Source organism: Calonectris borealis, chromosome 16, assembly GCF_964195595.1.
Source record: "Calonectris borealis chromosome 16, bCalBor7.hap1.2, whole genome shotgun sequence".
Lineage (NCBI taxonomy): Eukaryota > Metazoa > Chordata > Aves > Procellariiformes > Procellariidae > Calonectris > Calonectris borealis.
The window spans coordinates 20092980-20120272 of record NC_134327.1 but is presented as its reverse complement, the minus strand read 5'-3'; the positions used below and the strand labels follow the sequence as shown (position 1 = coordinate 20120272).

General features: G+C 49.3%; 1 protein-coding gene across 11 annotated transcripts in view; it reads left to right on the top strand.

Annotated features, from left to right (window-relative positions):
• Positions 1 to 27002, top strand: part of UBN1 (ubinuclein 1) — a 51448-nt gene extending 24446 nt beyond the window's left edge. For 3 of the 11 annotated variants that reach the window (XM_075165864.1, XM_075165865.1, XM_075165863.1), the window contains 14 exons: positions 6620 to 6754; positions 7128 to 7231; positions 7957 to 8395; positions 11065 to 11135; positions 12456 to 12585; positions 12811 to 12929; positions 13403 to 13531; positions 14400 to 14543; positions 17600 to 17650; positions 18827 to 18869; positions 19200 to 20426; positions 21388 to 21640; positions 21957 to 22046; positions 24599 to 27002. In XM_075165864.1, coding sequence (XP_075021965.1) covers positions 6620 to 6754; positions 7128 to 7231; positions 7957 to 8395; positions 11065 to 11135; positions 12456 to 12585; positions 12811 to 12929; positions 13403 to 13531; positions 14400 to 14543; positions 17600 to 17650; positions 18827 to 18869; positions 19200 to 20426; positions 21388 to 21640; positions 21957 to 22046; positions 24599 to 24651 — 2988 coding nt within the window. In that variant the 3' untranslated portion in view covers positions 24652 to 27002. Of the gene's footprint in view, positions 1 to 2500; positions 2600 to 2746; positions 3600 to 5185; positions 5273 to 6250; positions 6347 to 6619; positions 6755 to 7127; positions 7232 to 7956; positions 8396 to 11064; positions 11136 to 12455; positions 12586 to 12810; positions 12930 to 13402; positions 13532 to 14399; positions 14544 to 17599; positions 17651 to 18826; positions 18870 to 19199; positions 20427 to 21387; positions 21641 to 21956; positions 22047 to 24598 lie in introns of those variants that run through there. The other 8 variants (XM_075165860.1, XM_075165869.1, XM_075165866.1 and 5 more) reach the window with 8 other exon arrangements.
• Positions 27003 to 27293: the final 291 nt, after the last annotated feature.

Sequence of the window (27293 nt, the reverse complement as noted above, 5' to 3'; positions counted from 1 at the left end):
CTGCCCTGTGGAGGCTTCTTGTGCTTCCCGCTGAAACACTGGTCTGGCTGGGCTGGATCTTCAGCAGAGCCAGGCTGACCCCACAGCACCAGGCGCTCATGGGAGGCGGCAGCAGAACCCCGCAGGGTCTGCCACCCCTGCAGGGCTGGGTGCCAACGCCACTCCAGTCCCTGCGGTTTCTGGCTGCTTTCGGCAGGGCCTGCGGTCAGCCCGTGGCTTCTGCTCGTGGGGCTTTTCCCAGCCTTTGACCTCTCCTCCAGTGAGCAGCGCCTCTGCAGATGACTTAGGTCTGAGCTGGTGGCACCAGCCAAGCGCAAAGGGTATTGGAAAGTGGAAGAGGGCTGAAATGAATAGGATGGGAAATGGCTTTTAACCCGTCCTCTCCATGGGTTTCCTCCCAGCACGGTCACTGGGAACACAAAGCTCCAGCCGCTGCCTTTTCCCCTGCTCCTACTACAGACCTGCAAGGGCTCCGGTAAAGCTTTTTGCACCACGTGCGTTTATTCCCTGCTGAGCCCCACCCCGTGCCTTTCCTTCCCACATCACCAATCTTTAAGTGAAAACAGAATCATAGAATATCTCAAGTTGGAAAAGACCCGTAAGGAATGATCCTTACTCAGTGTGGACTCAATTGTGGACTCGATGAGTCCACAAACCAAGTGACCTCAGCCGCTCCTCCTAAGTCTTGCCCTCGACGCCTTTCACCATTTTGGCCGCCCTCCTCTGGACACACTCTCATAGTTTGATGTCCTTCTTGTATTGAGGTGCCTAAAACCGCACCTGGTACTCGAGGTGGGGTCGCACCAGTGCAGTGCAGAGTGGGACAATCTTCTCCCTCGACCGGCTCGCTATGCTGTGCTTGATGCATCCAGGACATGGTTGGCCCTTTGGCTGCCAGGGCACGCTGTTGGCTCATACTCAACTTGCCATCGACCCAAACCTCCAGATCTCCTTCCATGGGGCTGCTCCCCAGCCTCTTGTCCCCCAGTTTGTAGGTATAACCAGGATTACACCATCCCAGGTGGAGAATCTGGCACTTGCTCTTGTTGAATTTCATACGGTTGGTGATTGCCCAGCTCTCTAGCCTATCCAGATCTCTCTGCAAGGCCTCTCTACCCTCAAGGGAGTCCGCAGCTCCTCCTACTTTAGTGTCATCGGCAAACTTACTTAATGGGCATTTGATTCCTGTGTCCAGATCATTTATAAAAACACTTAAGAGCGCTGGCCCTAAAATTGAGACCTGGGGAACCCCACTGGTGATTGGCCACCAGCCTGATGTAACCCCATTTACTCTAACTCTTTGAGCCCGACCCATCAGCCCATTGCTCACCCTAGGTATGATGGAGCTGTCTAGCTGTGTGCTGGACATTTTGTTCAGATGGATACTGGGAGATACGTGAGAGACAGTATCAAAAGCTTTCCTAAAACCCCAAATCACCACATCTACCAGCTTCCCTCAGTCAACTAGATGGCTGACCTTGTCATAAAAGGAAATTCAGCTGGTTAAGCAGGAGTTTCCCCTCATGAAGCCATGCTGGCTATGGCCAATGTGTTGTCTCTCAAGTATCTTTCAGTAACTCCCAGAATGACCTTCTCCAGAATTCTCCCCGGCACTAAAGTGAGACTGAGAGGCTTGTAATTAGCAGGGGCTTCCTCTTTACCCTGCTCGAAAACTGGGACAACATTTCCCAGCTTCCAGTCGACTGGCACCTCTTCAGACTCCCCAGACCATAGAAAAATACCGGAGAGAGGTCCCGCGATGGCACCGGCCAGCTCTTCCAGTGCGCTGGGATGGGTCCCACCGGGCCCCCCCACCTCATGCAGCCAGTCCCGCATACGTTCAGGATCGGCTGGGCATTCATCATCCCGGTCTTCCAGTGCAGGGCTCCAGGGTCCCAGCCTTAGTTACTTCCCTATTCTGTTGCCCCTTATCTATTGTTACGTACATTCCTTAAGTTATATTTAATTCTACCAAATAAATCTGAGCTTGTTGAAACGCTCCTGGGCCCGGGAGAGGCAGGATGAACGCAGCTTCCCGGAGGCAGGAGCGTTCACGGCACTGATTTTCACCAGGCTCCGTCGGGCGCTGCTCTGTAAGTGACCGGGACGCGAGCGGCCGCTCCGAGAGCCCGACACAGCCGCCGCTGCCGCCCCTCAACCTCCGGTGCCGGCCCGCGGGCCCCACACCCCTCCCGGCTCGTCCCCACAGCGCTCCGAGGGACGGCGGCGCCGGGCAGAGAGCCCTAGCGCCCGCTGCGCCGGGTCACGGACCCCCCCTTAGCGCCGGTGGAGCCTCAGCTGCTCTCTCCAGACGCAGCCTCCCCGCAGCCGCCATCTTGCCGCTCCGTCCCGCCCCCGCGCGAGGGCTGCCGGGACAGGGCGGTACCGGCAGCGGGGATAGGTCGGCCCTCGTCACGTGGGTCGAGCCGGCCGTCAGGGCGCCGTTCCTCCGAGGCGTGACTGCGGCGGCGACTGCGATTGGACGCGGGGCGCGCGGCTTCAGCGCGAGGGCAGCGCCCCCCCCGCACGTGACGTAGGAGCGGGGCTCGGAGTCGGCCCGGGAGTCAGTCGGCGGCGGCCGCGTCCCGCAGCGGCGGCGGTGAGTGCGGGGCGGCCCCTCCCCGGCCCCGCCGCCGCCTCCGCCCGGCCAGCGGCGTCCCGCGCCCCACCCCCCCCGCCACCAGGACCCCGGTTCCCTCAGCCCCGCGGCCCGCTCCCCCTCAGCGCGGCCGGCCTCGGTCTCTCCTCAGCGCCCGGGTCCCCCCTCAGCCTCGCGGCCCGCTCCCCCTCAGCGCGGCAGGGGCTCCCTCCGCCGGCACAGCCAGCCCCCGGGCTCCGCTCAGCCCCCCGCGGGTGCCGGGGACGGGGTCGCTCTCCCCGGGACAGGAGTGTCCGGGCCTCCGTGCAGCGGGAGAGCTGCCGGCCGGCGCGGAGCCCTGGCCCGAGGCGGCGCAGCCCAGGCCGGCGTTTCTGCCCAGGGCCGCTGGGCCGTGTCCCAGCAAGGCTGGCGGGGTCGCTTGGTGTCCTCGGCAGCTGTATTTCCTTCAGGCTTGGTCATGGAGCCGTGTGGTGTTAGGAGAGAGGCGTGGGGGGGCAGAAGTGAGAGCGTGGGGGGCTGCCACCGCTGGAGGGAATTCTGGTTCGAGGACCGACTTCTTTCTTTCTCTTCAACGATTGCAGCAAGCGCTAGTGGCACGGGCCGTTGTCATTTCCCAAGAAAACTTCGGAATCAAACGACTCGTTCCACTGCCAACGTCCTCAGTGTTCTTTAACCAGCCGGTGAAACCTATAACGGGGGCAGACCTTTTCTGATGCAGTGGGAACTATGCCATGAGGACTGGTAAGACTTGGCCGTAGCCATGACGGAGCCCCACAGGGTTTCGTTCACCACTCTCCACGGTCCACTGAGCAGCAGCTTCTTGAAAAGGTCTCGGAAAGACGATGGAGAGCAGCCCCAGGACTCTGAACCGGCTGCAACAGCTGTTCGAATCACACTCACTCTCTTCGAGCCAGATCACAAACGTTGTCCAGAATTTTTCTATCCAGATCTTCTGAAGAGTTGTCGAGGGAAAGTAAAAGGTGGTTCTTCAGGAGACAAGGTAGGTGTCCTTGTGGCCTGTGGGGATTAATGCTTGTTTAGTTTGGAATTGCTTGATCAAAAGTGATTTTTGGTCCCTGGCTTGCTAGCAGCTATAAGCAGCTCTTTTCCAAAGAGCATCAAAGGGAGAGATGCTTCTACAGTACGTGGCCGTATCTTTTTGGGGACCCTTCTCTAGTGCATGTGAATATTCCCACCTTAGTGCTTGGCATCTCTTCCTGTGCGGTCCAGGTGTTGCCTGACAATTCTGTTTGCCTGTTGAAAGCCACTTCTCAGGATACGACGGCATGGAAACTTCTGTGGCATCTGAACGTTGTCTTATGGGTGTTTTTCTATGAAAAGAAAGTTCATTGGATTCTACTCATTTTTACTGTTGCTCTTCAGAACTGTTTAGCAGTCTGTTGATGGTTCATGCTGCTTATTTTTTTGTTTTGTTTTGAGAGTCGGGAGAAGAAAAGACAGGTACAGAACTAGCTGAGAGAGACACACTCAGAATCATAGAATTGTAGAATAGTTTGGGCTGGAAGGGACCTTTAAATGTCATCTGGTCCAACCCCCCGGCCGTGGGCAGGGACATCTTCGACCAGATCAGGTTGCTCAGAGCCCCGTCCAGCCTGACCTGGAATGTTCCCAGGGATGGGGCATCGACCACCTCTCTGGGCAACCTGGGCCAGGGTTTCACCACCCTCATTGTAAACAATTTCTTCCTTATCTCTAGTCTAAATCTCCCCTCTTTTAGTTTAAAACCATTCCCCCTTGTCCTGTCACAACAGGCCCTGCTAAAAAGTCTGTCCCCATCTTTCTTATAAGCCCCTTTAAGTACTGAAAGGCCGCAATAAGGTCTCTCCGGAGCCTTCTCTTCTCCAGGCTGAACAACCCCAACTCTCAGCCTTTCTTCGTAGCAGAGGTGTTCCATCCCCTGATCATTTTGGTGGCCCCCTCTGGACCCGCTCCAACAGGTCCATGTCTGTCCTGTGCTGAGGACCCCCGAGCTGGACGCAGCACTGCAGGGGGGTCTCACCAGAGCAGAGCAGAGGGGCAGAATCCCCTCCCTCGCCCTGCTGGCCACGCTGCTGGTGATGCAGCCCAGGACACGGTTGGCCTTCTGGGCTGCGAGCGCACATTGCCGGCTCGTGTCCAGCTTTTCCTCCACCAGTACCCCCAAGTCCTTCTGGGCAGGGCTGCTCTCCATCCTTCATCCCCCAGCCTGTGCTGATACCGGGGGTTGCCCCGACCCAGGTGCAGGACCCTGCACTTGGCCTTGTTGAACCTCATGAGGTTCACACGGGCCCACTTCTCGAGCTTGTCCAGGTCCCTCTGGGTGGCATCCCGTCCCTCAGGCGTGTCGACCGCACCGCTCAGCTTGGTGTCGTTGGCAAACTTGCTGAGGGTGCACTTGATCCCACCGTCCATGTCGTTAATGAAGATATTAAACAGGACTGTACTAAATACTGTACTAAAGGTTGATTTTTCTGAGCTTCTGCCTGGATGTTCCAGTCCACCCTAGTGATGGGTTTAATGCATGGGGTTTTGGTGGCAGCGTGACAGGATTGATTCTGATGGTTTTATCTCTTTTTATTTCTACAGAAGAAAGACCCTGCTGATCCCTTTAATGATGACGAGAAGGAAAGGCATAAAGTGGAGGCTCTTGCTAGGAAGTTTGAAGAAAAATATGTATGTTTTTCTTTTTTCTGTTACGTGATCCCTTAGAATGGCTAATGCTGTTCAGCTCTCAGCCAGTAGTATTTTAGTAATGGTCACTGGCTCGTGTGTTCCTATTGTCCTGCAGTCCTCTCTCTTGGCTGGAAGGTTCTGTTTTCTATGTTCCTTTCCTGTCTCAGGGCTGTGGTCCACGAAAATAGTTCAGATACGTTCTTAAATCAGACATCAGTCTAATTAAAGTGAGTGACATTCTCACTTGTAGTAGCAAATGTCATTATCTTAATGTAACTTATAAATTTTAATTTTCTTAAGCAAAAATTAATTTCTAGGCCTTGTAGCTGTGGCATGATGTAATCTGTTAAGTCTCTAAGTACGGTGCTCTGGTGAATCTGCTGCCCTTAGGACAGTCCTGCACTGGGTAGCATGAGAAACGCTGATCTGTCTTACCCGTTTCCTTTCTGTTCTTCCTCTCACTTTACTTCTGTAGATGGCAATAAAACTACGTTATGGTTTACAACTGGCACTTCTGGATAGCGAGTTACTGTATTGTCTTGTGATATGAATTTGACCTATGGGTCACCCTAATGCACTGCCTGTGTGTTTGATGTGTGTAGTATGGAGTCTGAGCCGACTATAGCAGTTACGGAAGAGCAATCCTTCTCTGCACTGGCAGAAATGTTGAAGGGGTGCAGACCCAATTCAACGTAAAGTCTGCTGGCACAAAGTCAGCCTGTCTGGCAGCTCAGTGTTGTGTTTCATTTGGCTGCACCGTTTTTGATTCCATATGACAAGGCTTAAAACTGGATTTACCATATCCTGATATTAGAGTATGATGGGAGTTAACACTGATTTGGTTCTGCTGCTGCTAGGAGCAAAAAAGATCTCATTCTCTTTTCGGTACTGGAGCCCATGTCAGTGTCCTGTATCGGGGCCATCCCCGTGGTAACTGGAAAAGAAAGGTGAACACACTGTCAATCTTGTATTGTTTAGGGTGGCAAGAGACGTAGAAAGGACCGTATTCAGGACTTGGTTGATATGGGCTATGGATACGATGAATCTGACTCCTTCATCGATAACTCTGAAGCAGTGAGTACTGGGGCAGGAGTGAGGGTGGTTAAAGGGGGGCTGAGCTGGCGCCGGGGGAGAACCCGAACTGGGCGCAAGCCAGGAATGTGGCAGGGCTGGGGAACGAGAGGTCCTGGGGCAGCCGCATGGCAGGAGGATGCTGCTAGCAGGCGTGTCCACAGCCCTGACTGTTCTTGGGGGAGCACAAGTCCCACTCGGTTCTCCAAGCAGCTCAGCTGCAGGGTAAAGTAACAAAGCTTACAGTGCCAATAGATTGTTCTCTGTTATTTCCAGTACGATGAGCTTGTTCCAGCTTCTCTTACTACGAAGTATGGAGGGTTTTACATCAACTCAGGAACACTACAGTTTCGGCAGGCATCTGAATCTGAAGATGACTATGTTAAAGAGAAGAAGAAGAAGTGTCCCAAGGTCTGCAAGCCAGCTTTCTTGATTATTTCCTCTGTCAGAGGTGTGCTCCTCTTCAGTGGCACTGTCTGTTGGAGACAGGCCCGTTTTCATAATGCCAAAGCGAGGCGGCTAAAAGGAGAAAGGGCAGGAGCACTTGGCATCCCTTCCCCTTTATTGGTAGGATCGTCTCTAGCGTAGAAGCTGGGTGTGGTGTGAAATGTTGAAGGCAGCGTGTGCCGGAACCGTGGGGATAGGTGTATGGGGGTTGGGTTAATGTGTCCAGTGGGGAAGGAGCTGCTCTCATATTCTTGGGAGAGGGCCCAAAGTGGCTCTGGAGGTGCAGGCAGCACTGCAGGAGACGCTTTGATTGTGCCTTGGTTTTAACCCTCTCCAGAAGCGGAAGTTGAAAGATGGAGGTGAAAAAATGAAGAAGAAGAAGAAAGATGATTCTTACGACAAGGAAAAGAAATCCAAAAAGTCCAAGTTCCCAAAAGCTGGGTAAGGAGGGGGAAGGAATGCTTGCTGCTCGACACCTTGCTTCAGGGTTACGGGTGGCAGTTGTTACGCTGCAGCAGTACCAGTTGCAGTGGGGGGTGGCTTGAGTGCGTGCTGCGTAAACAGCAGCAGGTAAACCCCCGTTGCTTCCAAAGTGGGAGAAAAAGGCAGCTGACCATTAGGAAAGGAGCACAGCTCCACAGCAAGAGTGTCCGAGCAAAGAGGGGCACAGCTAGCTGCAGTGCTGGTGTTTCTTGGAGCTCTGTTTCGGCACTGACGGTGGGAAGAGTTATTGGAGAGCCTGAAGAGAAGGAAAAGGAGTTTGCTTTCCTGGCTTTAATAGGCAAAAAGCGTCAAGCTGCTGTCACGCTAACACTGTCTTGCTTCAGTTCCTCTGTGCGAGTTGTTTGTGCATTTCCAAATCTTCCTTGCTGGAATAATGCACATAGCTAAATAAGAGCATAGCTCGGTGGAGGCGGTTTAAGCTCCGTCACCTCTCTGCAGCGAGGAAGGACAGCCTTCTCTTCTCGAGGCTGAACAAGCAGCAGGACCTTAAGACCTTAAGAGGCAATAGAATAGTTTTCCTGGTATAATTGGATAAGGGGCTAAGACTTTCCAGGGGATTGGTGCATATGGCTGATTTGAACTGGGATGAAGGTATCCTCCTCTCTTCCCCTTCATCTTGTATTCATTTCAGTTCCCTTTCCTCCCCCGTACTTTGTTTACAGCTTTACGGCGTTAAATGCAAGTAAGGAGAAGAAGAAGAAGAAATACTCTGGCGCTCTTAGTGTCAAGGAGATGCTGAAGAAGTTTCAGAAGGAGAAGGATGCTCAGAAGAAAAAAGATGAAGAGCAGAAAGTGGCGACTCCTTCACCAGCGGAACCTCCAGCCCCGAGGGAGGCGGAGGCAATGCCTGACCCTTTGCTCTCGCTCTTCGGCCATGCCAGTGATAACGACCTGCTTCAGGCAGCGACGGCTATGGACTCGTTAACTGACCTAGACCTGGAGCGGCTCCTTGGTGAATCCCCGGAAGGGAGTCCCTTTCCTGATGTGGAGGATGGGAGTGATCCTATTGGGATGGCCTTGGAACAGGATTTCAAGCAACCACCGTCTCTCCCAGACGGCCTGCCAGCCCCTTTGGAGAAACGTATCAAAGAACTGGCTCAGGTATGGCAGTTTTTTGCGGGGCAGTGGGATTGGGTGGCCACTGGAGAGGGGGCAGCTCTGCTGCGTTTGTGTAGCTTCACCCTTTGTGAAGGGTTTCACACCTTTGTGTCAGCCAGTTTTCTCTTATGGCCAAGTCACTTTCTTGAACGATGTCAAAGTCCTTGGCCTTGTTATCTGCTGAATGTAACACCTCTCGGTATGGTTTCTTTACCTCTCTTGGCAAAGTGTGGACCTGATGCAAAAGGTAATTTCCAAAGGCAATTTAACATGAATGAACTTAAAATGTGAACTAATGAGGCTGAAGGACAAATTCCACCGTAATAGTTTTAATGTGCTGTGATGGTCAGGACAGCGTCTGTGAAGTGGCGTGCAGTGTTCTGTATGTAAAATAAGTGGGTGCAGCTGGAAAGCATTACCTGTTCTACAGTGTGAGAAGGCATGAAAAGCCCTGTAGATGGGGCTTGAGGATTTGTTAGAACCATTTCCTGTGTCGTACGCAGGCAGATGCCTTCACTGAAGCATGGGTGCAATTTAGCATCTCCTGCTTTGGAGCCGCGTCACTGGCAATTTGAGTTCTTTCCCCATCTTTAACATCTTAGTGTTGGAGTAGTTTAGGGAGCAAAATATACTAGAAGGGTGATCCCATGTCTTTTCACCAGTAGCTTCTCCTGCAGCTGGATTCCTATGGGACTCGCCCATCTTCTCCAAAATGTTGTGACCCGCTTTGGGAACCGCTGTTCTGGAGAAGCGGGAAAGCACTGGGTGCTGGTCAGGGATCCCTCTCCTGGCATGTCGAAGAAGTGCGCTTTCAGACTTGCTGTGGGCCTTCTCTGGTGTGAGGGCTGTCACCGTCAGCTTGTCAACGAATGCTGAGATGTTTTGTTCCTGCTACTAATGGTGTTTTTAAACATGGATTTTTAAGTCGCCAACAGTGCTCTCAGACCTCTACGGTGGCGTGTGTTCTGCCTTCTGGGGCACATCAATTTAAAGCACTTGTTATTTAAGCATCTCTTACTTAATAACTCCTGTTACTAAAGATAAGCTTCTGTTAAAGATAACTGTGTTCTGCTGAGAAATTTTAAGTGTGTATAGCAGTGGTGAGCAGATGGAAGAGAAGGAGGAATGGAAAAAAGTATTGCCACAGCTGATAAAAAGAATGGGCTCTTCATGGATGTTTCTATTTGCTATTCAGGCTGCTCACAGAAGACACTGAAACAGCTGTTTCTGCAGTATATCTGAGTTAAAGGAGAATATTTCGGAGGCTCCCATGATAGCAAGTTAATTGTTATGTTGCTGCAAGATAGTATAATAGCAGACTACCCACAGATTTTCCTGGTTAGATTTTCCTGCTGCTGTCTTTCTTGTTGCTGGACTGTGTATGTTAAGAAAAGAAACCAAGGAGTCAAAATACAAGGTTCAACAAATGGAAACCTCTGGGTCAGTTAGGATTCTGGGACATGTACTGTGGTGCAGGTGGGAATGAAGAGGCGCCATGCTTCTGTCTGAGAGCCAGGTCTCTTCCATCCCACCTGCTGGGAGCATCTCCTGGGTTAAATGGAGCCTCCAGGCATTTCCTCTGCTACTTGAACTGATTTGACTTTAACTCTCCTTCCTAAAAGAATTTTTCTGTTGAGAATTCTCTTTACCATTGAGCCTTCTCCTTTGATACCACCAGCTGCCTATGACCTGCTGCTGACGGAGAGGAATGTACACCTTCTGGGCATAAATTAATCGCTTACCAGCCTCAACCTTGAAGTGTTAAGTCAGGGGATTTCAAAATCATGCCCTTCTCCTGGTCTCCTTTCCCGTGCCAGGAATCACTAGCTTGATGTGGTGCCTTGTGGTGAATCCCAGCTTTGTTTACATCCCTGCTCAGAAGAGACTGAAAGCTCTTGGCAATTTTCTGCTATCTCATTCATCTCCTGGAATTATTTTCCCGCTGGACATATTTTTTATGGGTGTGATTTTTGGACAGTGCTGTCTGTGCTGCAGTCATAGCTCGGGAAGCTTCCTGAACAGGATTTTTTTTAGCTTCCATGGTGTTGATTGGAAACAACATAACCCCTGTGGGATATGTGCTACTCTTTCTGTTGGTTTCTTGGCTTTAGTGTCCAGGTTGGTCTAGAAAGCCTGATGCTAAGTATCCCTGACCTCATTAAACGTGATTAGGATGATCTTCCTTCTTCCAGGGACGAGCTCTGTGCTCATATTACTCAATCTAACGGCTCTAGTGTGAAGTTAAAACCATGCCCTAGAACTGTCCCTTCTCCCCGTGGGAAGTATGCCAAGGAAGCCAGTGGCCACCAAGCCATCTCCGTTGCCCCATTAAATGGAGGAATCTTCACTCTAGTGTAGTAACTCCAATGCACTCGACTCCAGTGTATCTGCACAGGAGAATCCAGAATGGGAAGGTCTGTGGGCAGGACCTTACCAGTTCCGATGGTAGGGTTGGACTTGGAGTGAGGAGATGTAAGAGGAGAGGACACAGTCTGTCTTCTGTTGGTCGATCGTCACAGCTTTTAGCCCATCTACAGCAGGTAGCTGGTGCAGAGTTTGGTGGAATAAAACTGTTTTGCAGTATTTCTGAAGTGGTTTAAAAAACACTTGATTGCTTGTGCTTGTCTGTGTCTGTGAACGGATGATGACTTGTGTTATTTGCTCATTTCCAGGCTGCCAGAGCTGCAGAGGGAGAAGGCAAACAGAGATTCTTCACTCAGGATATCAACAACATCATACTGGAGTAAGTGCTGCCAGGAGAGAAGGGTGGGGAAGGAGAATATTAGGCAGAGCATTTTTGGTAAATTCAGGAGCAGGTTGGCAGGAGTTGTGGGAAAAGGGCCTAAAGTCCTTATACAGCTCCTCCATGCAGAACATGCCTAGGATAACATGAAAGTCTCCTAGAAACGGCTTTCAGTTGAAATACGATGTATAACTGAGGTAGGAGAAGATTGGAAGGGATGTATCCAGACCAACTGTTCTCAAGATGATGCTTGATACCTATGTACTTAAATTTGGTCAGTTGGCTTGTGATTGTAGCTTGATACAAGAACAGTAAATCTGTCCCTGTTGGAGATGTCAGGCATGTTCTTTGCTATTTAAGATATATGCTATATGGAATATTTTATAACTGGGATAAGGCTGCTGTGGTCAACTGGTTTTCTTTGCAAACTGGAGGAACTCTGTTACTGCTCTGTGTTTTTGAGTCGCCCAATTATAGAATGCCAGTGTTGCTTCACGCAGCTGTTGATAATGGCTTCATTCTTCTTCAAGTGCCTGGAGAAGGCTGATGAATGCACACAGCTTTGTGATCATCGCAGTGTAACACTTACACAGAGGCTTTAATTTCATTAAGGTTTATCAAAGCACTTGAAGGGAATTGCCGAAGGGAAGTTTGGGAGTCTGTCTCCCTCTCATTTCAAGTGGTGATTACCACCTTTTAGCATTCCAGTGCTGACTGCACAAACAATTCTAATCTGTTTTCAAACTGATAACTTTAACCACACTCAGAAGTGATTTAAATAGATTTGTATGACTTTGCCATAGAATCAGTTAGGGGTTTTTACACTTCTTATTGACACTGAGAGGTGGCTTAAAAAGCTAGTCTCTTAAGGTATACATAACTGTGTAGAAGGGTTTGGCACACACTGACCTCTCGAATCTACTCACCGGGAAGTAAGTTCAAGCCCAAGGGATAATGTTTGATTCTATATTATCCTGTGTTAGATGCCATAGTATCTGACATAAGCAGCCTGTACATCTCATTTCATTGCCTGGTGCTCCTGCCCTTCAGTTGCCAGGAAGAAATGCAGAATAAATGAGACTGCCGACATCCTTTTGTTCCCTTTCCAGATACTCCGAAACTAGATTAAAAGGCATAGCTTGGAATAAAGGGCTTGAGCCTGTTGATTCTAAAATCTAAAGAGCCGTCATGTAGTTTGGCTTGTACTTTGTCCCTCTCTGCCTGCCTCCAGCTCCCCAGGTTGCATCAGAGTAGCATTTCTGTTGCGTAGAGAACCCCTGCCAGATCCCTGCTCAACGCTGTGTTTGTCTTGTTCCTCAGCATAGAGCTGCAGACCCGGGAGCTGAACAGCCAGATCCGCTCAGGGGTGTACGCCCACCTGGCTGCTTTCTTCCCGTGCAGTAAGGACACTCTGGTCAAGCGTGCCCGTAAGCTTTATCTCTACGAGCAGGTGAGTGAATTTGGCAGCACCGCCCCGTCTCTGTGCGTGTTACCCCTGATCTCCAGAGCACAGTTGTTGTCTACCTAACGTGGTGGTGTCCTCCACTGAGCATGGTCCAGGCACGGCATCTGGTGGTGTGGGTTCAGAACTGGCAAGGTCTTGACCTGCCCGATTTGGGTGTCTCGTCTGGAACACACCATGTGGAACTTCAGTCTGTTCTCTGCTGGGCTCTAGGGTGGCCGATTGAAGGAACCTCTACAGAAGCTAAAGGAAGCCATTGGAAGGGCCATGCCAGAGCAGATGGCCAAGTACCAGGAGGAGTGCCAAGCCCACACTCAGGCCAAGTTTGCCAAGTAAGCTCCTCGTTTGCTCGTTATGTATCTGTAGCTCTTCTCAGGAGGCTCCCTGTGACCTACAGGCTGCTCTCATGAAGTTTACCACCTATTTTTGTTCTGTAGTCAAACATTGCTGACGGGCATTAATTGGCCTAATTAAGCTGTGTGCATTCTTTCTGTTATCTATGGCGATGCCAACTACAGCAGCATTGATGGGACCAGGACTTGGCTGAAGTGTCTTTAGGAGCATGGCAGCCTGGGAACAGTCAGGCTGGATGAGTCCCATGGTCTTTATTACACAATATTGGGAGATTTCTTAACCTTGAGCGCTTAGCTCAGCTTGCACCCAAAGCAAGAGATTTAGGCCTTCTTCCCATGCGTGTGTTATCACTGACTATTGAGACCTCTGCACAGTGTTGTTCAGAGATACTTAGTCCTGCCCTTGAATCTCCAGGACAATGACTTCTGCATTATCTCTGTCTCCATTTTAGGATGCTGGAAGAGGAAAAGGACAAAGAGCAGCGAGACCGAGTTTGTTCTGATGATGATGAGGATGAAGAAAAGGGAGGGAAACGCGTCATGGGACCGCGAAAGAAATTTCAATGGAATGATGAAATCAGGTTTGCATAACTTAGAAATTAATTGAACCTGTGACTTGTCTTATTCTATGCAGTTGGAAGTGAAGCGTTTCAGTATTGGTATCTTGTTTTCAGAGCAGCGCTGATCATCTGTATTAATAGTCAGCTTGGAGGTTTGTGGCAGACTGTGCTGTTTATGGAAGCCACTATTGCATTTATTAAATCTCAGCCTTATATGCATTGCAAAACTAAACTGATTTCAGGCACAGGCCAACTGTGAGAGAAGTGCTAAGAAGCCTCTGTGCAGAGGCCAAAAGAGAGGGACAGAGCTTTGGGAAAAGAAGGAACTCGGCTGAATTGCTGAAATCCTACAGACTAGACTCTTAACCGGACCAGATTTGTGCTTGTGAAAGCAGTTAAAGCTCATGGGGATTGCTGCCCCTGCACCCAGGGGTCTGACAAAGATCCCGCTGCCTTCATCTTATTCTGTAACGAATTGGGGTGCTGCTCCGTAGATGGCTGATTCATTTAGAACAAAGCAAGCTTCCCTTCCTGCCTTCTTGTTGCCTCTCAGCACGAAGGTCCGCAGAGAGGTTCAGTTCTGCGGTTGTTAATGACGCCTGTAATTCTGGCACTGGTTTACCACCTCTGCTGTTCCGGGATATTAAAATGGGAAGGGGTGAGAAGGCTTTTCTCCCCGGCGCATCGAAGTGCGTGCACACACAGAGCGAGGAGCGTGCCTTTCCCTTCCTCCTTCTTGCGGAGGCAGTGCAGGGTTGGTTTTATTAGCAAGGTGTTATGCAGAGCCAGACGTGTCTTGCGTATTTATCCGGCCCCAGATGAACAGAATGACCTCCAACTGGGGAAAGTTAATCTGCGTAACTGTATTTGAAATCTTCCTGTTCTTCAGGGAGCTGCTTTGCCACTTGGTGAAGATTAAGTTGGATGGTTATGACCTTGACAAGAATAAGGCTCAGTCTCTAGAGGATTATGTGAAGACCTTCCTAGATGGAGAGGTGAAGCCCCTTTGGCCAAAAGGCTGGATGCAGGCCAGGTGAGCAAGAATCAAGTTGTACTGCAGGGATTCCTTGTCATAAGGGACCTCGGAAGGTCATTAGTCCTACCCCTGCTCCAAGAATGGCTAGCTTCAAAGTTAGATGAGAGTGCTCAGGGCCTTATCCTATGGAGTTTTGGAAATCTCCAAGGATGGAGATTACCGCAGCATCTCTGGGTCCCTGTTCTGGCACTTAATCACTCTTCATGAAATCTTTTCTCCGTATTTCCAATCAGAATTCCCCTTGCTGCACTGAACTGAATATTCCCTCTTTTTGCTTTTTACTGTGCACCTTTGAGAATGGTCTGGCTCCATCTGCTTCGTGGCTCCCCGCTCCCCCACTCTTTAGGTAGTGGAAGACTGCCATTAGATCCCGCCTCGGTCTTCTCATGTCCCAGGCTAAGCAAACCCAGTTCCCTCCACCTCTCCTTGTATGTCATGTGTCCCTGTTCCTCAGCCACCTTAGTGGCTCTGGACCGTCTCCAGTTTGTCGACATCTCTCTTGTATTGTGGGGACCCTGAAGCTGGATGCTGTATCCAGATGTGACCTCACAAGTGCTAAACAGAGGGGAATAAGCACCTGAACTGCTGGCTGTGCTCTTTCTAATACCTGCCAGTATATAGTTAGCTCTCAGCAGTCCACCCTTGCAGCAGTGGCTCATGTTCAACTTGTCCACCAGGACGCCTGGGTCCTTTTCTGCAAGGCTGCTACATAGCCAGTTGGCCCCCAGCCTGTGTTGCTGCGTGAGGTTATTCCATCCCAGCTGCAGGACTTTGCGTTTGTCTTTGTTGAACTTCACAAGGTTTGTGTTGGCTCCTTTCTCCAGCCTGTCCAGGTCCCTGTGAATGGCAGCCCTGCCCTCCAACATATTCTCCCCCCTCCCTCCGTTTTCATATCACCCTCAAACTTATTGAGAGCGCAGTCCGTGCTGTCATCCAGGTTGTAAATGACAGTGTTGAGTAGTCTTGGCCCCCGTATTGACCTCTGATGGATGCCACTGGCAGTGACAAGTTACAAGGTAGAACCGGGACTGAGGTGAGGCTGACTGGCCTGTGGTTTCTTGAATCTGTATTACAAAGGATCACTTTGTAATCTGTCTCACGAAGGATACGTTTTTCAGACACTTTGGGAAGTCTTCCCTAGACCCTAGAGTATTCCCAAAAGCAAGCAAAGCAGAAAGTTTTAGGGGCTTCGGACTTGCACATCAGAGAGCAGAGTAAGTAGGAATTTGGTGTGGTTTTCTTTACCCTATCTGGTGTCTTCACTGCTGTTTCCTGCTCTTTCACGCCCTCCATCATCCATGCCATTGAGCTGGCAATTGCAGAGAACCATACAAATTGCAGTCATTCTGCTGGGACTGTCATCAGCTTCTGGCCTGCTTTGTTTTGCTCAATAGTTTTAAAGAAAGGACAAACTGTACAGTCTTACTGCTGGAATCTCTTATCTCTTTGCGTTTAAAGAGCTGGGCAGCGCTGTCTTCTTCTGTCTGCTGAATTTGCTTTTTGGCTTTCATGGGGGATAAAGGAAGAAGTAGGTACCAGTTCTTAAGGGCAGTAAGTTTGGGTAGCACGTTGCAGATCCATTTGGAAAAGTCCATGGCCATTTATTGCAGTAGCATGTGCACATGAAGTACAGTAATGTGCATGGTTGTAGTGTGTTGTTTTAGTGTATGGGAGGTGAATGATGGCATTAAGAGGAGAGTGCAGATTCCTACTTAGTTAATGAAGATATTACCAGTTTGAGGGTCTTAGCTTGCCAAATTTTAAAAACTCTGTTCTTTGAATAAAAGGAAATGAAAATCTTTTCCCCCTAGTTTGTAGGTGAAACTGTGGGCATACAGATTTTCACCTAAGACTCAGTGTAGGAGGGCCTTCCAGTGAAGTTAACTACAGAATGACTGAATAAAAGCGGTTTTCCTGGTTGCTTTCCAATGGCTCAAGGACAATGGTTTCTCCTGCTGGGACTTGATGGAGTTGGACTTGATGATCCTTATGGGTCCCTTCCAACTTGAGATACTCTATCATTCTGTGACTTTGTGGTTTAAAGACAGAGGGTAGACTGACAGCCACACAGAAGGGGAGGGGAGGGATTGGCAACACTAGGAGAATTGTAAACAATTTTGTGGTCAGGTCAGCTTGATTCACTGTCATCATGATCACAGAAGTTCATCTGTAAGAGGAACTTGAAGATGGACAGAGCAGCAACTTTGTGTATGAGTTCAGAGAGGCCCTGCCGTGATTCCATTTTCTCAGGTAGCATTAAAAGGCGATTAACAGAATATAAGGTTAAAATAAGTTTCCTTTTTAAAAGGAAAAGGATGACAACAGTCTTTGTCAGGCTGTTAATAGCAGACGGGAAGCATATTCCATATGCCAGTACTGAAGGTGTATTTGTAAGCTTCTCACCCTGACATCTGAGGCAGCAGCTGAGTGGCAGCTGTTTTAGGTGAAATAGTGTTTGTGTGAGATTCTGGTTTACTTAGCCGCAGTAGTAAAGGGTTTTGGATGAAGCTCTGTTTATTGGTTGTGGTTAGTCAATTGTTACAGAAATGGTTGTGCTGATTTAAGAAGTCACCTCAGCTCTTTGCTGGGGATGCAGAGGCAACAGAGACATGCAATGTGCGAAGACTTCTCATCCATATTGCTGTGGTGAGGCAAGGGAAGGTAACCTTCTCTCTTGAAGATGGTGAAGAGCTCTTGTATGATCTGCCAGCTCTTGGGTGATCTGTGGCAGCAGTAACGCCCAACTTGAATGATGGTACTGCCCCTCCAGTTGGCTGTCAGCTTTTTAAGCTGACAGAGCTTTTTCCTTAGTTATTGTCCAACAACTGCCTTAATGGCCTTTCCAGCGCCTACAAGCATAGCTCCCCAGAAATGGAATTGTGTGGGGGAATTCAGCAGGATTTTCCTGGAAAAGGGATGAATATTTGTTTGCTCTCTGTGGTTTTAATTTCACTAAGTCCCCTGCTGTACTGTGCAGCTCTGTCTCCAGTGATCCCAGCTGCTCTACTGGGTCTTGCTGGATATCACTTCTCATTGCTCTCTTCCCTTCTTAGGACACTGTTTAAGGAGAGCAGGCGTGTACATGGACACCTCACATCAGTCCTGTGAGTATCGCGCAGCATTGCTTTGGAGTGATAACTGGTGAACTCCGTTCCCTGGGGCCTGGGTGGATCATACAGAAGCACCTGAGCTTGCTTGGCTCCCATCAGATAGTTTGGCGCTGCTTCATTTGGGGAGGTCTAGGGAGAGGAGTCCTTTGTGTGTGACATCTCCCAACGACAGCCTTCCTGAGGTGCTTTAGCTGTACAGTAAGCTCAAAGATAAGAACTTTTCCAGGTTGCCTCCTGGCCTTGTTCAACAGACTGGAGTCAGGCCTCTGTGCTAGTCCCTGGGAGGCAGATCAAGGTAAAATGGAGCGTGATGCCAGCACTGTGATTATTGCTACCTGTTCAGTCGGTCCTTACTGGATTCTGGATTCCCTCTTTCTTGTTGCCTGGTTAAAGGAGGGGTACAATGAGCTCAAGCTAGTGAAGATGGGTGAAACAGGCTTGTGGGTGGCAAACCAAGAGAGCCATCGGAATCCAGCTGGGCAGGTGCTTTAATGCCAAAGGGTCTCATGGATCTTGCTGGCAGTCTGTAATAGATGACGATACGGACTTAGGCTGATGTCTGTTTGACAGACGGTCCTGTTCTTGGCACTGGATGAGCGAGGGGAAGTGTGAGAAAGAGTATGAAATAGAGTGCAGAGTCATCCTTCCCTCAGCCATACCATTCTGGCCTTCAGGGATGTCTTGTACCAGAGATTGCATCTGACCAGACCAAATGATCTATTTTCCGTGAATTTGGCAGATGCTTTTGCATCCTTGACTTCTTCTGGGAACCTAAAAGAAATGTGTAGCTTTTCTCCAAAAGGGTCTCTGTATCAGTTTCTCTCTGGGTATTGCTATCAGTCAGGTCAGCAGTGGGTTCCTGTAGAAGCTCCTAGCCCTGCAGGGTGTGCAGGGTGTGTCTGTTGAGTGCTTTCACTGCTCTGCTACCATTTCAAGACTCTGCTCCGCTCCCTAATTCATTCCCCTGTGTGGGAGTTGGGGCTTCCTAGAGCAGCGACCAAATGTCATACGGTTTTGAATCCTAGCAACCTGAGATGCTGCCTCTGTTCCCTCGGTTCTTTGCAAAAGACTCAGTGGATCATCATTAACAGGGCCCAAGTGTGCTCCCTAATTGGATGCTTCCCTGCGGGCATTCAGTGAGCCGTGTTTCTTTTGTCTCCCTCAAAACAGGGTGAAGAAGAAAGTTATAGCTCCTACTAAGGTGAAAGTGAAGGTGAGTTCTTTGTTTTCTGGTTCTCATGGTTGACATATACCAAGAGTCAAGTGTCTGCCATTTTAAATCCTGTATTTGAGCCTTATTTCTATACATTAGGTACAAGGAAGTTGTACTGTGAAATAGCTGTAGTCAGTATTTGGCTTAAAAAACCAACTAGAACAGTAGCTAAAATTGATGGCAGCAGCAGTCGGGAGGGAGGTGGGGGGCCGGCTGGCACAGAACATGCTAATCTGCCTTTTATCCCCAAGTCAGGAACCTTCCCTTCCCTTTTCAGCAGGAAACCCTGCTTCTCTTCTCACCTTGCCTTCTCTTGTGGTTTTGTTCCAGGAATCTTCCTGCAAGCCAGATAAAAAGGTGTCGGTTTCTGTTCCTTCGATGCACTCAAGCAGCACCTTAGCTCTGTCTTCAGAGCCCCAGGGAGGAGCTCTGGGCATCAGTGCCCAAACCAGAGAACTCTTGTCCCTTGGGACAGCCCAAGCAGCCAGCAGCACTGGCACTCCTGCTACCTTCATGGATGACTCCTTGGATGAGGACTTAATTCATAATCCCACTTCCTCCCTCGAAGCGGTCTCTAAGGAACTGGCTGTGCTGAACAGCAGAGCGGGAGGGAGCCCTGACTTTACTCTTCCTGGAGCTCCAAAAGCTCCACCAGAGAAGATCCCAACTCTTGCATCCTCAGAGGAGAAGAGGACATTTCCAAAGTCCAACCCTTCCCCTACATCATCCTCTGGTTCCCTCCAGTCTCCGCTAAATTTCCTGGCTGAGCAGGCGCTGGCATTGGGCCAATCTTCTCAAGACAAAAAGGCAGAGAACTCTAATTACAAAGAGCTCTCTTGCCAAGCCTCCCCCAGCAAAATCCTTCCTGATGCCCACCAGGCTAAACAGAAACACCACAGCCTGGTCCGGCCAAGCCACGGGCCTCAGACCTCCACGCCAGTGCCGGGTTCTCAGGTGAAGGTCTTTCACTCAGGCAGCCAGCTACAGAAAACTTTCACCTCCCCGGCTCCGTTTGTCAAACTGCAGAATCCCAAGTCCTCCTCCCCACTGCCCCAACGCTCCCTCCTCCAGCAGGTCAAGTCATCAACCAAAGCTCAGAGCTTCCATTCCTCTGCGTCACCAAGCAGCACCCAAAACTCCGGCAGCTCCCACAAGAGCGCAGGCTCATCCTCATCATCTCTCAGCTACACAGGAAAGCACTCAAGTGGCTCTAGCTCTTCAGGACAATCTTACAAATCGCCCTTCGTTTCTGGTTCCCTCTCCAAGCACGGGGCTTCTTCCAGCAGCTCCTCATCTGGAGCTTCTGCAAACCAGGGCTGCTCCTCTGGGAGCTTGCTACCCAGTGTGCAGACCCCTTCCTCGGGCCAGGCGTCCAGCCGCCCGTCCTCAAGCTCCTCGGTGAAGAAGACGCCCGTTTCGCAGAAGCTGACTCTGGTGGCACCTCCCGGAGGTTCAAACGGAGATTCTAGCGGGGGCACTCAAGGAGTGGCCAAATTGCTGACCTCCTCCCTAAAGCCAGCTGTTGTTAGCAGCACCGCATCTTCTACCTCTGTGCCGGTAAGCAGGGGTGTGCTGGCCCAGCCTAAAGCCAGGAGGACACATGGCACGGTGTCAGGCCATCTTCTAACTTGTTCAGACCTGCCATAAAGTGATGACTTCAAAAGAATTTCCTGAAATTCTTGAATGACTGTCTGGGTCTTGGCTGCTTAGGCTAGGGAGTCCTGGCCTTTGCCACGGGCTTGCACTCCAGAATTCAAACTTTCATTTTCAGCTTAAAGTAACAACTAAGCAAAATACTGCTCAGTAATGTCTCGTGAAGGACTCCTGGGTTACCTATACAGACTTGTATTATTCAGCCATTGTATTTAATGATATAAGGACCTTAATTGTCATCTATAGCAAAAAAAGTAATTGTTCCTAACGCTGTTGGATTAATTTGTTGTTGGCTGCTCATACCTGCCTTCTTTTGTGGCATGTGGAAAGAGCTGGGCAATTAAATGAGTATATTTAAATGGGCCTGAAAACCATGTACTGCTCAGCCTGCGTACCTTGTCTGTTACTGAGATAGAGAGCTGAAAAGCATTCCCCGGTGGTATCTCTCTCCATGGGAGAGATCTCAGGTAACATTCTTGGGTGCAGGGGTACACCAAACCTTGGTGCCTTCAGTTGTCAGCAGTGATATTCTGCTAGAAGTGAGTAGAAGCATCCTCCCTGGAACTCACAGGCAGTGTGTAAGCTTTTCCTCTGCCTAACGGAGGCACAGTTCCAGAGTAAGGCAACAACAGAGAGAAATCCAGTACGGTCATGCTTAGAAAGCTTAGCATCCAGCAGCTGTATGGCCAGTGTCCTGGGCACCTCCAGATGGCCTCAGGAGTTGGCAGCGCTTGGGCCCTGGCTGGGAGGGCGCTTCTTGCAAGGAGGAATGCTTGAACGCTCCATATTTTGCAGTTCTTTAAGTATGAATGATGCTACGCCTTGGTTTTCCTACTCCTGACTGACCTTTTCTATTGCTTTTCAGAAAGGAACTAGTGGAGCAGTGCTGCTAACGAGTTCTTCCTCCTTAAGTGTACTGGCTCCATCCTACAAGTCCAGCAATCCAAAACTGCCAGCTGCCCTGAGCTCCACCCCGTTAGGTATTATCTCTCCTATTCATTCCTTCCCTCTTCATGTCATCTCCTTCAGTTCAGACTCCTCCCCAAAAGCAGGAGTATCAAAGGATGCAATAGTTACGGGACCTGCTCCAGGAACTTTCCACCATGGCCTTGGCCACAGTGAGTATCCTTCCTGGTCATGCATGTGTGTGTTACTTGTGCCTGTGCTGTCAAATAACAACGCCAATGCTCTGCTGTGTTAACCCATTGCAGACCAACCCATCTCTCTTGCTGTTGCTTCATGCTGTAGCTCGTGCACTTATATCTCCAGCAGTTGCATTTGGAGAACCTTGGGCACATCTCCATAGCTAGCCCAGAAGTCCCAATAGCTGGAAGCTGAGCTATAGGCTAACTGCTGCAGCTCTTCTGCTCGTTTCTGTCTTCGATGTGTATTTGTTCTTTTTTTCCCCTCTCCTTTCTTTGTTTTTCTCTCTAGGTCTTCTAGCTGGCTTGCACTCCAGCCCCCACCATGCAGCGCCACTCCCACATTCTGCCCTGTCCACTCATTTACCGCAAAGTTTGCCAGGTAACTTGTCAGACGGTCGTGTTTGTCTTCTGCGCCGTGAGTCATCCTGAAAGCAAAGTGGTTGTCTGCGTTGTCCGACCGGTGCGGTTGTCGCTAAAACCTGCGGCCTCCCCGAGATACAAAGCGAGGCATAGCCCTCTGTCCTTCGCTCTTTAGTTAGCCAGGGCAAACTTGTGTGTTTCTGGAGCGATGAGCCCTCAGTGCTTATAGCAAGTGGTGGTTCCTGGAGGTACTCAGCTTTGCTGCTTGCGTCGTGGTGAAGAATTTTCCTGCCGGGATTAAAGCTGTGCGTGTTTATGCACAGTCTGCCAGGACTGCCCAGGAATGAATATTCTGGCTCTGTGGAGTTTTGTTTCTGGTGACCTATATAAAATGTGTCAGACCAGAATGTCTTGCATCTGTGCACTGAGCTAATTGCCTGCATCTCCTTCGTGACAAGTTTGTAGTGTAAATGGAGACTGCTTTGCTTGGTGTTGACAACGTGATGATTTTGCAGTTAAGCCTGCTCCTGCCCCAGTTTGATGCCTGCGGAAGCAATGCATAAAACAGGAGATTTCCGAAGAACACCGTCTCTGCTCGTAAATGGAGTCCTGCCTGGTGGGCTGTGAGCGTGTGTAAATACAGTAGCACTGTGGAGGAAGGAGGCAAGTAAGAGGGATCCATGCAGCATTCGGAAAATTGAAATGCAGGGCCAGCAGATCAGGCTTATCTGCTTCAGGGAGTTCCTTATCCCATTGGTAATTGCTGTTTCTGCTTTCTTGATCAAGTGTTCTTTAGCACTTCAGTGCGGTTCAGTGCCGCTGTCTTAGTACCTGCTCCTGTTGTGACTGTCTTACTGGGCAATATGAGCCTGATTTAGGAGTGGATGTGGTATTGTGGCACTGAGGCCATCAGATGTGTGGATAACCCACCGGCGTTCATGTGGCCTCCCGTAGCAGTCGTGGGGTAAAATGCCCTTGACTGCCGAGCGCAGTGCTTGTTTGATGAAGAAAGAAGAGAGTGCTGTGCACTGGTGAAAATTCAAAGAATTTGTTGTCTCTGCTTCTTTCGCTGAAGTTTGTCTGTGGCAGGTTGTTACGCTACTCTGCTGCGGTGGAGCAGAAGAAGAAGGTACTAGCAGCAATCCCTGGCGTGACAGACCCTTCCTTCCTGTTTGCAAATTCACGGTTACTGGAGAGTGAGATGCTTGATTTTGGTTTGAACGTGGGATGTGAAATGTATTCTGTGTCACTGAGGAGGAGTTCTCTGTCCCATTATTTGAGGGAATTTAGAGTGGTTACTTCACTGTTGCTTATCGGGCTTATAATAAAAGAATTTTTTGGTGGACTGCTGCTCTTAAGCAGGACATAGCGCTAGAAGCTGCGAGTAGACAAAAGGTGATGAGCAATAAGTGAAGAAAAACTGACCAGTGAGACAGCTGCAGCAGGGACCCGCTTTCTCACTTGGTGTTTTCACATAAAGATTGGAGATTGAGCCTAGTGCTATCATCTCTGGGAGTATTACCAGTTGTGGTGTTTTGTAGAAGAACACAGTAGATATTTAAGTGACCACCATAATCTTAAAAGGCATTGATTTGTTTTGTGGAATAAACTGTGGTTGGCTGTATAAGCAGATGGCCAGAGCTGCATTGCTCTGTCTGAAAGCTGCGAGGACTCTGTGTGTTGGGAGGTTGCTACAAATGCAAGGAAACGTTGATGTCTTAAACAAAAGCGCTTATACCAGCATTCATCAAAAAGCATTTGAGCAAGGAGCATCCAGTGCTTGCGTGCGTGTTGTCACTGCTGTATTTGCTGGTGGAGGTGCCTGTGTGCTGGTGCTCTGGCGATGGTTCTGACTGCTCGCTTTAGAAATGTGACGTGCTGGGACTGAGCTCTTGCATGGAACGAACTGTCCTTGTCCTGCAGAAGAAGCTGTTGCCACACTGCTCGGTGCCACTGCTGCTTAACTGCACCTCTCAGTACACCCATTTGTTCATCATAGTCTGATGGTAGTTCTAACTGCTCCTGGAAAGCTTCTGCATCCTTAAACTTACTTCCTTTTTCTCTCTTCAGTGCATTTTCTCTTTTCCCTCCACGTCTGTTCCTTTCTGTTACTTCAGTGGTTAGATTCCTACGATTCCTGTTGCTATCAGTGGGCACCTAAAGCCTTCATTACAACGACAAAGGTGTACTAACTGTTATTTCAAACCCCCTTTAGATGCAAGGCAGCCAGTACCATGTATTTCTAGTTTCCTAATGGGGAGACACGGAAGGGTGGCTTTTAGAGAAGGGCATCGGCTAGCTAGTCAATGAGCAATGTGAATCTGTGCCGTGGTGCTTTTTCTGGGAGGCCACAGGAGACCCTCAGTGCTTCCTGCGACCCTTACTGAGGCGCAGAGGCAGGGCTGCTCCCCGTTGTGAGATGAATCCAAGCACCTCCTCCTACCCCCTGATTCCTTGGTGCTGGAAGGGAAAAGCAGGTCTTTGTGCGGAGAGATCTGGCCGCCCCAGCTGCACGCAGCTCTGTGGAGCTGATGCCGAACCCCCTTCCCACTTGATTTTATTTTCTTTCAGATGCTTCTCAGCTTCACGGCAAAGGGTCCAATGCACAGCAGCGCAAGTTGTGACATCTGCAAGGAGGGGAGCTAGAGCACACATAGGATAAAACCAAGAGGAACAGGTCATGAACTTTGGATACCAGCTGTGTCTTTTTTTTTTTTCTTTTCTTTCTTTTGTCCTCACGACAACTGGAGAGACTGAACCGCAATGAGGAACTCATTGGCGCGTTTGCTCAGAGGCTTTCAGAGCTAAGCCCCACACAAAGGGCCACCTTGAGCCATGCCCTAATGAGAGAAGCATTTTGTAGCACTGTTTTATTGCTGCTGCCCTTCACGCATTCCCTGGCACTGGCAGGAGCTAGAACTCGCAGGGAGGCTCGGGTGGCTTGGCTTTCTTGCAGTGGATTCCTGCCCACCTGTGTCTATATCTGCCAAGTACCTCCAAGTCCAGTTACCTCCTTGGTCTCCCAGTGGAGGGTATGAAAGGTGCTTCTTTCTTCTGCTTTGGATTTACTTGGATAATTCTAGCACTGCCAGTGCTTTCTGAAGACGTTTGACTAACTTTTCAATTGTACTATAAAACTGTGCTACAGTTAATTGGAGGACTTCACGTTTCCTGTGTGGTGAATCTAATGAACCACCTGATGTTCCCCTCTGGAGGAGAAGGAAGACTCTTTAGAGAGACGTTTTTAGATGCAGTCATTGACTTTGAGAACTCTACTTCTTTTGGGTTTTGGATTTTTTTTCCTCCTGCTCAGTTTTATCCTCATTACCATCGAATGCATTGGATTGAATGGGACACTTCTCGGCATGTCACGTGTATAGGAAGACATAATTCCAGTGCCTTTTATGGTGGAGCAAGAATGGACTAGTGACACGCATTTCAGCCCTATTTTGTGTGCTCCTCAACCCTTTTTTAATCATTCGGTATTTAAAATGTATTCTGTTTTATTTAATAGAGCTTTTTATGGTTGCACATCAAAAAAAAAGCTGCACTGTCTGGACTTCAATGGTGTCTTGGTGACTGCGAACACAGTACCAAATCCAGCAAAAGCACCAGTTCTTATCCGAGTTTGTGCAAGCGGGTTCCAGACCCTCCCCTAAAGCCATTCTTTCCTAGGGTCGTCAGTTAGGATCTCTTTGGTGGGCAGAGGGAATGATCTAGATTAACCAAGGTCACTACTAGTCAAATGAATTCCAGCGAATAGTATTGCTCTCCTCGATGATGTCTGCACTAGGATCATGTGCTTGTCACAGCTGCAGGAATGGGGACCATCTAGAATTGGGGTGTGTCTTTTCTTTCTAATTTTTTAACTCTTAGACCCGAATACTTCTCCTGAGCACACCCTTTCAACCTGTGCGTAGCTAAGGGCAGGCTGTGGTTCCAACTGAGCTTTATGGGTTTTGATTTTCTGCTCTTCCCCCAGTCTGCCTTTTCTCAGGCCCCACAGCCACATCTGAATCATGCAGTAGTAGTGCTGATCCGCAGAGACTTTACTGGTATTTCGAGCAAAAGCTTGCAGCCTTCCTTCCTGACTTTGGGGAAGGATGCTGACACTGAATATACCAGCAAATACCTGCTTTAGTTTTCCCCATTTTTGGTAAGATCCAAGATGGACTGTTTTCAATTTGAGCTGATACATAATTTCCCAAGATCAGTGCATTGTTTGTATTTAAAAAAAAAAATGCAGCTCAGATTTAAAATTTGTTTACAGAAGATACCTAGGTTGTAGCAAAAGAGCCAAAGACAGAACTTGTGTTATTAAAACTAAGCACAGCAGTTATGGATGGACTCTGAGCAGTGGATGTCGCATGGTTCCCGTTGAAGGCCTAATCCTGAGAGGTACTTTGCACCTTCAACTTCCCGTGGTAGCTGAAAGAGCGTTCCAACACCTGGCAGGATAGGGCCCTCAGCGAGTGACTCGAGGTACTGGTTCTACTCCCTCTCTTTGCTTTCACTTGAATGCTTCTGCTGGGAAGCACCCATGTGCGTGGCCAGAGCAGAATGCCCTCCTTCTAGGAATTTAGCGAAGCCTCTTGCCTCAGGGAAATGTTTATTTGGTGGAAATTCTGTGGGATATTTTTTTCTTTACATGCTATAATGAATGAGTGAATGGAACGGAGCAGAGTCGCAGCAAGGCAGAACCACGCCGAGACCCGACAGCTGATGGGGAGCCGGGAGTCTGGCAGCTCTGCCTTGACGGGGCAACTTGCAACGCTTTCGTGACGGTGTGGGGAGGCGAGGCTCCCGTGGCACTTACTTAGTGTGGCAGTTCCTTTCGGGTGTAAAAGCTGCGGTTTACTATTATATTTTTTTTTTTGTGCGTGTTGGGACTGTCTTGCTGAAGATGGTGGGGGTGGTATGAAAACTGTTAATCTTGTACAGAACAACTGAATAAATTGTTTCAAAGTTTCCAAAATGCTTTCTTCCATCTCCTTACCTCTAGTTTCATGACTTTGTTTTCAAGAATTTGTCTTTCAGCTTAGATGATCACCTCTCGATCATCTTGTTTCTTGAGTGACTAATGAATTATTCACTGTTTTAACTGAAGTCTCTTACGTGGCAAGTGAATTACAACTCTGTCTGCAGCCGTTGTGGTAGAATTGCACGTTCTCGTTCAGTGTGCTCCTGCTGATGCTTGAAGTTGACATCTGCTGGAAAGAGCAAGTGGGGTTCAGACCCCCGAGCAACAGTGGGATCCTGCGAGATC